General features: G+C 39.4%; 1 protein-coding gene across 1 annotated transcript; it reads right to left on the reverse strand.

Annotated features, from left to right (window-relative positions):
* Positions 1-7,581: 7,581 nt before the first annotated feature.
* On the reverse strand, positions 7,582-9,305 carry LOC132901234 (olfactory receptor 52B2-like). The gene is made up of 2 exons (XM_060943562.1): positions 9,284-9,305; positions 7,582-8,534 (listed from the first exon to the last, which is right to left on the reverse strand). Exons 1-2 carry the CDS (start codon positions 9,303-9,305, stop codon positions 7,582-7,584), a joined length of 975 nt encoding a protein of 324 aa, XP_060799545.1.
* Positions 9,306-9,971: the final 666 nt, after the last annotated feature.

A 9,971-nucleotide genomic window follows, 5' to 3' on the forward strand; every position in this document is an offset into this window, starting at 1 on the left:
GTGATGCATGAAAAGAGCCACGACTCAGTGATCACAGCAATGTCACATAAATTAGAGGTTATTGATCCATGAATATCATCAATTTTGTTGACCATAGAATGAGCATTCGAGAAGAATATCTTTGGAAATGAAGTAGTTGAAGTTGAAGTAGGAATGAATATACAGTTTGACGGTCTGTGGCAATTCAGCTTCGATAAACTATCACGGTTAACAGTCCGTGGTTGCACAATGTTGATAAAATGACATGGAGTGCTTTCTCTTAATTTAACGAGTCGTCCAGAACGTTTTCCGCGATATTTTGGCCAACGAAGTTTCCCAAGACTGTTAGGAAGTAGTTCATTACGTGGAGGACCCATGTAACTTAAAAAATACACGTAAACTATTAAAATTATAGTCAGAGCAACATAATGCTGCCTTTCAATGGCACATACAAATGACGTGTGGCATTAGACATGATTTAGAGATTGGTATGTCACGGGAGGGTCTGGGTCAGTCTGTTTTTTAAAGAAGGGAGCTCATTGCATTTTTAATGTGTGACAGGTTCACAATTGGTCTGAGGATCAGATGGATGGAACTTTATAGGGTAAATTGATTGGTTTACAAAATCTGGTAATATTTCCTTGGACACAAACCCTGGGTTTGACCACAATTCATTCCAGGGTTATCTGGCCACCAACATGTGCATCACAATCTCATCACCAAAGCATGCAGTATTCCCAATCTTTTAACTGAAGTGATCATACATCAAAAAAAAAAAAATAAAACAAACAAACATACAAAAACAAAATGCAGTTTTTAGGGGCATTTCAATTTATCATCCTTCATAAACCCTGCTTGTGGCAAGTCATGATGTCCACTACTCAGACAAGCGGACAAGGTTTGAGGATGAGATGGCCACTGTCCAGTTTAAGTAACACTTTAGGGGGTGCACTGGGCATGGAAAGCTGTAAGGTCAATCATTTGGTTAACAAAAGTTGTATATGATATTTTGAGTCCCCAGGTCACTCAACAGTCATGTGGACACCAACATATACAAGGCAAACATGTCATCAAAGCATGGAGTTATACCAATCGATGCAACTGATGAGGTACACAACAATCATTTCCATTTACAGCATTTAGCAGGCACCCTAATCCTGAGCGATTTACATCCATCCTTTATAGTAATCCATCAAGTTAAAAGCCCCTTGGGGACAAGTTAGTACAGCAAGTGTTTTAAATAGCTTGAATAAGTGCTAATTGAATTGCTTGGTGAAGAGGTAGGTCTATAGTCTTCAGTCGAAGACAGCCAATGACTCAGCTCTTCATAAACTTCTCGTATTTTTTCTGTGTACCATGCCCACATTGGCCATGACATAAATCTTTGTTCAAATGGGGACTTGCCACTATGTTAAGTCAAATGAATTTATTTGTATAGTGGTTTTAATAATGGACATTGTCACAAATCAGCTTTGCAGATAAATATATGTTTTAAACATACCAATTAAGGGTGGCACGATGGTGTAGTGGTTACCGCTGTTGCCTCACAGCAAGAAGGTCCGGGTTCGAGCCCCGTGGCCGGCGAGGGCCTTTCTGTGTGGAGTTTGCATGTTCTCCCCGTGTCCGCGTGGGTTTCCTCCAGGTGCTCCGGTTTCCCCCACAGTCCAAAGACATGCAGGTTAGGTTAACTGGTGACTCTAAATTGACCATAGGTGTGAATGGTTGTCTGTGTCTATGTGTCAGCCCTGTGATGACCTGGCGACTTGTCCAGGGTGTACCCCACCTTTCGCCCGTAGTCAGCTGAGATAGGCTCCAGCTTGCCTGCGACCCTGTAGAAGGACAAAGCGGCTAGAGATAATGAGATGAGATGAGACATACCAATTAACAAATTTATACCGAATGAGCAAGCCAGTGATGATGGAAAAACTCCTTGAGATGACATGAAATCTTGAGAGAAACCAGACTCGAAAGGGAACCCATCTTCATTTTGGGCAATAACAGATAGCGTGATTATTAATAACTCACTTCTGTAAGTATGTCTTACATCGTCAACAAGTGTGATTGTGTAAACAGGAAATTCATTATCGTTTTGAAATTAAGTCTATTTTGTTGAAATTATCAATCATACATTGATGGAGAATTGAGTGCATGACAACTGCAGTCTTAAAGTTCTCATCTCATCTCATTATCTCTAGCGGCTTTATCCTTCTACAGGGTCGCAGGCAAGCTGGAGCCTATCCCAGCTGACTACGGGTGAAAGGCGGGGTACACCCTGGACAAGTCGCCAGGTCATCACAGGGCTGACACATAGACACAGACAACCATTCACACTCACATTCACACCTATGGTCAATTTAGAGTCACCAGTTAACCTAACTTCCATGTCTTTGGACTGTGGGGGAAACCGGAGCACCCGGAGGAAACCCACGCGGACATGGGGAGAACATGCAAACTCCACACAGAAAGGCCCTCGCCGGCCACGGGGCTCGAACCCGGACCTTCTTGCTGTGAGGCAACAGCGCTAACCACTATACCACCGTGCCGCCCCAGTCCTAAAGTTATCATGGCAATTGTAGTCTTAAGCCATCTTTGTGATACTGTTTGTTTTCAGTGTCCAGAGCCATCTTCTCAGTGTATCTTTAGGCTGTGGCCAACCTCCACAGGAATGACGTGATGAGAACCTCAGCCAGAAGTAGGACATCAGGATGGATCAGGTCTGTACATATGGGGCCATCCTTGCAGGAGCAAAATGATGAGAAACTCCAGCCAGTAGTAGGGTATCAGGATGGATCAGGCAGGTCTGGTGAGCAGTAGAGGTCAGCATTACTGGTATCTCAGGAGTGATCAGGAGTGATGTGTAATGAGAGAGAGAGAGAGCAGGTACTGTTTTGGGAACAAGATGCAGTTGATTAGGTATGCACCATTAATTTACATTTCCATCACTTAGGAGATGCTCTGATGCAGAAATACTTTGTAGTCTCTATCAAAAATGCTTTCTTTCAAATTTTTTTTTGTCTGCCCAAGTTAAATGCTTTACTATATACTTGTCTTATTATTTATTGAAGCTCTCTATTTATCATTATGTGATTAATGGAGAGGGCATAGAAACCCAAAAGAGAGAGCTTCTGGGGCATGGACTGGTTTTAAAAAGATTTACAATGTTTCATCAGATTTACCAAGCCATGACACTACCTCCACTGTGCTTGACCAATGAGTTTATGTGTTTTGGATCATGAACAGATCTTTTCTATCTCCACACTTTACCTTTACAACACTTTGGAGGAGGTTAATCAAAATATCTCTCTCTCTGTCTCAAGCTATTCATGCTCCTCCTGATATATAGGAGGACCTTGACCCCTTTTGCTCTACAGATCTAACTGATCCATCCTAATGATTTTTCATCACCTGAAAACTACTGCTGCTACATTATGGTGGATAGAACAACTTAGAAACCATTAAGATGGCTTAGGAGTGCAATTGCTGTGGAGTATTGCAATCAAGTTTCCATGATTGAACAGTTGATCACTTAAAAAGATTTCAAGCTAAAACTAAAATAACTCTGATCCTCATATTCAGAAGTTGCTGATAAGTTCTTGGTGACACAATTGCACTTTTTGCTCATTTGGGATAAATGTATTAATTTAATGTTTATATCTAGAATGTTCTGTAAATATGCTTTGTCATAATATCCATTGTTAATAGTGCCATGCAAATAAAACTGAATTGAATTTATTTTTCAAGACATTTCAAATACTTTAGCTATGTCCAATGCTTGTGAAAAGGCTCAAGCCATTTTCTATTTTCACTGATGGATTTTCCTTCTTTTCTCAGCTTCAAAATGGCTTGCTTTTTTCCCATTAACAGATTTCTGGCCTTTTCTGTTGGATTATCCTTTTTAACAACTAATGCAGTTTTCACAAGTGAAACCCAGAGCTCAAAAGAAGAGTAGACATTCAGAGATATGAATTTTTTTTATGCAATCAATATAACAGGGCACAACTGGGCAAAAAGAAACACCTGTCAGTCACATAATCCAATATTTTTAATCCCTTGAAAAATTGGTGGGGTCAAACAAAGGGTGGGGCGGCACAGTGGTGTAGTAGTTAGCGCTGTCGCCTCACAGCAAGAAGGTCCGGGTTCGAGCCCCGTGGCCGGTGAGGGCCTTTCTGTGTGGAGTTTGCATGTTCTCCCCGTGTCCGCGTGGGTTTCCTCCGGGTGCTCCGGTTTCTCCCACAGTCCAAAGACATGCAGGTGAGGTTAACTGGTGACTCTAAATTGACCGTAGGTGTGAATGTGAGTGTGAATGGTTGTCTGTGTCTATGTGTCAGCCCTGTGATGACCTGGCGACTTGTCCAGGGTGTACCCCGCCTTTCGCCTGTAGTCAGCTGGGATAGGCTCCAGCTTGCCTGCGACCCTGTAGAACAGGATAAAGTGGCTAGAGATAATGAGATGAGAAACAAAGGGTGACGTTCTAAGTTGTGTAACTCATCTACATGTAAATATTAAGAAATTAAAGCTGAAATTCTGATTGATCATCTCATATTCATCTTTTGCTCCAATATATTCAGAGGTGACTGGAGGTTCAAAACACAATAAACTGTGACTTTCAGTAAAAAACACTTTGACAGAAAAGCCAAGTTTCTTTGGATCAAAAGTTCTTCAAAATGACAAAATCAAATGTACAGTTAAATATAGCAAAGCAAAATAATGTTAAGTCATTTCCCACCTCAGTATATACCATGTTTAATTAGTCATCATCTCTAGCCGCTTTATCCTGTTCTACAGGGTCACAGGCAAGCTGGAGCCTATCCCAGCTGACTACGGGCGAAAGGCGGGGTACACCCTGGACAAGTCGCCAGGTCATCACAGGGCTGACACATAGACACAGACAACCATTCACACTCACATTCACACCTACAGTCAATTTAGAGTCACCAGTTAACCTAACCTGCATGTCTTTGGACTGTGGGGGAAACCGGGGCACCCGGAAGAAACCCACGTGGACACGGGGAGAACATGCAAACTCCGCAAAGAAAGGCCCTCATCGGCCACGGGGCTCGAACCCGGACCTTCTTGCTGTGAGGTGACAGCGCTAACCACTACACCACCATGCCACCTGTTTAATTAGTTTGATTGTTTAATTGTACCATGCCAACTTAAAAAATTAAGTTTTTTTTTTTATTTTTATACAACCCTAATTCCAAAAAAGTTGGGACAAAGTACAAATTGTAAATTAAAACGGAATGCAATAATTTACAAATCTCAAAAACTGATATTGTATTCACAATAGAACATAGACAACATATCAAATGTCGAAAGTGAGACATTTTGAAATTTCATGCCAAATATTGGCTCATTTGAAATTTCATGACAGCAACACATCTCAAAAAAGTTGGGACAGGGGCAATAAGAGGCTGGAAAAGTTAAAGGTACAGAAAAGGAACAGCTGGAGGACCAAATTGCAGCTCATTAGGTCAATTGGCAATAGGTCATTAACATGACTGGGTATAAAAAGAGAATCTTGGAGTGGCAGCGGCTCTCAGAAGTAAAGATGGGAAGAGGATCACCAATCCCCCAATTCTGCGCCGACAAATAGTGGAGCAATATCAGAAAGGAGTTCGACAGTGTAAAAATGCAAAGAGTTTGAGCATATCATCATCTACAGTGCATAATATCATCAAAAGATTCAGAGAATCTGGAAGAATCTCTGTGCGCAAGGGTCAAGGCCGGAAAACCATACTGGGTGCCCGTGATCTTCGGGCCCTTAGACGGCACTGCATCACATACAGGCATGCTTCTGTATTGGAAATCACAAAATGGGCTCAGGAATATTTCCAGAGAACATTATCTGTGAACACAATTCACCGTGCCATCCGCTGTTGCCAGCTAAATCTCTATAGTTCAAAGAAGAAGCCGTATCTAAACATGATCCAGAAGCGCAGACGTCTTCTCTGGGCCAAGGCTCATTTAAAATGGACTGTGGCAAAGTGGAAAACTGTTCTGTGGTCAGACGAATCAAAATTTGAAGTTCTTTATGGAAATCAGGGACGCCGTGTCATTCATACTAAAGAGGAGAAGGATGACCCAAGTTGTTATCAGCGCTCAGTTCAGAAGCCTGCATCTCTGATGGTATGTGGTTGCATTAGTGCGTGTGGCATGGGCAGCTTACACATCTGGAAAGACACCATCAATGCTGAAGGTATATCCAGGTTGTAGAGCAACATATGCTCCCATCCAGACGACGTCTCTTTCAGGGAAGACCTTGCATTTTCCAACATGACAATGCCAAACCACATACTGCATCAATTACAGCATCATGGCTGCGTAGAAGAAGGGTCCGGGTACTGAACTGGTCAGCCTGCAGTCCAATCTTTCACCCATAGAAAACATTTGGCGCCTCATAAAATGGAAGATACGACAAAAAAGACCTAAGACAGTTGAGCAACTAGAATCCTACATTAGACAAGAATGGGTTAACATTCCTATCCCTAAACTTGAGCAACTTGTCTCCTCAGTCCCCAGACATTTACAGACTGTTGTAAAGAGAAAAGGGGATGTCTCACAGTGGGAAACATGGCCTTGTCCCAACTTTTTTGAGATGTGTTGTTGTCATGAAATTTAAAATCACCTAATTTTTCTCTTTAAATGATACATTTTCTCAGTTTAAACATTTGATATGTCATCTATGTTCTATTTTGAATAAAATATGGAATTTTGAAACTTCTACATCATTGCATTCCGTTTTTATTTACAATTTGTACTTTGTCCCAACTTTTTTGGAATCAGGGTTGTAGAACACAACAATTTAAATTTGGTGATTATTATCATATTTTAGAAGACCACTGCCTGTCAGATGACTTATAAAAATCAACTATGAAAGAAATTATGAAAAAAAAAAGATTCAGGGTGCTTTGTAAAGCAAAAATGTATTTAGCTCATGATAGTTTATTTGTTGTTTGGGCACAGCCTGAACATAACGCTCCAGTATACAGTCATTTTTATGAAACCAGTCAGGCAGAAAGCACCTTTAGAATTCCCTATAAAGTCTCATGAACCAGGTAGTAACTTAAGTGACATTTACAAATGACGAAGAAAAAAGTGTATGCCAAAGACAAAGGCATCATCAAATAATAGACAATTTTAAACAATTTAATTTGCTGATTAGTTGGAACTAATATTTATATAGTTCCAGCATACTGTGTTAATACTGATATTCATAACAGCACAGAACATTATTTCAGTGATTTATATATTTAATTTTGGTCTTATATATTTAATTTGGTCATTGATATTTCAGTTGCACAATTCCAAGCTTCTAGTTTTTATAACAGCACATTAAATATAATTATAAGCCTTTGCAATGGCTTGTCATCATATATGTTCTGTCTGTTTCATTTATATAATGAACAGTGTCGAATTTACTCATTATATAAGCAAGATGTAAATTTACTGAGTAACAGGAGGAGATTGAAGTGAATAAACCAAGAGATATTTCACTGTTAAATCAGTGTATAATTTCATATAATTTTAGCATAGTTGCTACTTTAAGAAAATAAGAATATAAAGAGAAGAATACACATATGCTTTTAGTTAAGTTTCCTGTTAAACAGAAGAAATCTTTCTTTGGAAGAAATGAAAAATTGTTTGCCGAATTTCCCTTGTTTTCAACCCATAAATTAGAGGGTTAAGAAATGGAGGAAACATGACAGTTGAAGTTATTCTGAAGTGTGGAGATCCTGGTTCTAACCTGTGAGAAAGCAGTGTTAAGAATACGTTAATCTCAAAAGTCAGAAAAACAATTAAATGTGTCCCACAGGTTTGCATTGCCTTACTTATAGAATTTTTCTGTTTTGTAGAAAGACAGGTAATTAGGATTTTTATATATGTTAATGACACTATCAGTATAGAGGAGCCTTGAACAAGCACTATACAAAGCAAGCCATAGTAGTTAATTGCTCGTGTATCCTCACAGATTAACCTCATTAAAGAAGGATTATTGCAGTACGTGTCCACTATATGTGTCCTGCAGATTTCTTTACTTAGTGTGAGCATGAATAAAATCCCAGTAGTAGCACAATTAAAAGACCAGACCATAAAAATGATTTTTATCAACGTCCCTTGTGTCATAAGATTGTGGTATTTTAAAGGTTTACAAATAGCAATATATCTGTCGTAAGACATAACAGTGAGAAATAAAAGAGATCCGCCCCCATAGAGGTGAATAACGATGCCTTGCAAAGCACAGGCAGGGTAGGAGATTTTTCTCGTCTCAGACAGTATACTACAAATCAGCTGAGGATAAAAAGCTGTAGCTCCCATAAGGTCACATATGGACAAATTAAACAGCAGTATGTACATCGGTTTATGTAGATCTCTTTTTGCAACAATAGTCACAAGTAACACAGAGTGGAAGAACAAAATTAAAGAGTAGATCATGATGCTAAAAATGAACATGAAAAAAGCACTGTCGAGTGATTTCATGGTCAGAATTGTCATAAAGCGTATTAAATTTGAATTATTAACAGATGTGTTTCCTCCCATTGTGACTACAAGGCCTGGAAAACAAGAAAACAAGAAAACGTTGATTAAGATGTTTAACATGGGCAATTTTTTGTTTGCTTGTTTGTTTTGTGACAACTGTACTATCTTACCCCGAACAAGCTCTTAAGACTGTTCAATTCAGGGAAAGTGCCACAGCATCATAAAACCAACAAATTGAACACAACAGAGGCAATGGTATTCATTATTATCTCTCAGGCATCCACCCAGATATCTAAAGTATTTGGATCACTGGATGTTTACTTTATACCACAGGTGAAATACTTTTCAAATCCCAGTTGTTGACTTGAGGTTAAATGGGATTGTGAGTTTGAGATGAATCCTATGAGCTTTGCAGCTAACAGTGGGTAATGAAAAAAAAAGTAAAATGATGACAATCATCCTCTTGTTGAGAAGTGCATTTGGAAGCATGGGCATAAGATGTTTTTTACATTGTCATGCATTTTGCATTTGTATCTGTTTGAAAAAAATTATAATAATATAATCTGATAATCTAATCATATAATAAGGCACACTTTATCCGTCATTATGCTTAATGCCATTTGCTGTAATTAAGCAGCGTTTGGTTTGCCATTTTGATGTGTCCTTTTAAAACTTTGATCACCTTGTCCTTGAATGTCCTCTGCATGGCTTTGTTCAGTAATGTGTCACTCTCACACCACTGGCAAAGGGCGATGTTGATGCACAATGACACCCAAGTAGCAGCAATAGAATATCCTGCATTAATATACCTTCTAAATAATACCATTAAGGTGGGCATTAGACATGCCTGATTGATTGGTATGTCATGGGAGGGTCTGGGCCAGTCTCTATTTAGAGAATGGAGCTCATTGCATCTTTAATCTGTGACAGATTCTCAATTAGTCTGAGGATCAGATGGATGGAACTAGGCTTGTAGTACTCGAGTCCAGGACTCAGACTCAAGTCCAACTCATGCTCTAATTTTAAGGACTCGCGACTTGACTTGACTTGACTTGGACTTGAGCACTGATGACTTGGACTTGGACTGGTGCATTACCTGCATTTGGTCTTGTAAATTGGAGACGAGGACTCCGATTTTTTCTTTATTTTTTGTGTAACATGCCACAATAATTTGGCATAAGATATTTATATCTACATTAATTTTTATACTAATTTCCTGCAAGAGAATGCACATTCACCTGTTTAGATGTCATGTTCAGGAACAAACTAACATTAATGGTGCCAAAATGCCTGGAGAGAATGCTCCTAGGATTGTCCACTTTACTTATACAGACTTCTCATGAAGTGGGAAAAAATACACTGCTATGTGTTCCACATGTAGAATAACAATTGAGGAGACGATGGGGACATCCTCAAACTTCAATCATCATTTGGCAAGACTTCACTCAGAGAAGTAAGTGAAATACTGTGTTCATTGCTCTGTTGATAGCTGGGCTTGCTTGCTGATTGAT

The sequence above is a fragment of the Neoarius graeffei genome, chromosome 17 (genome assembly GCF_027579695.1).
Source record: "Neoarius graeffei isolate fNeoGra1 chromosome 17, fNeoGra1.pri, whole genome shotgun sequence".
NCBI lineage: Eukaryota > Metazoa > Chordata > Actinopteri > Siluriformes > Ariidae > Neoarius > Neoarius graeffei.

Coding starts and splice junctions, on each gene's coding strand:
- LOC132901234 (XM_060943562.1), bottom strand. CDS start 9,305: ATGTCTAATGCCCACCTTAATG. Junction 8,535..9,283: donor GTCTAATGCCCACCTTAATG/GTATTATTTAGA, acceptor CTTGTTTTCCAG/GCCTTGTAGTCACAATGGGA.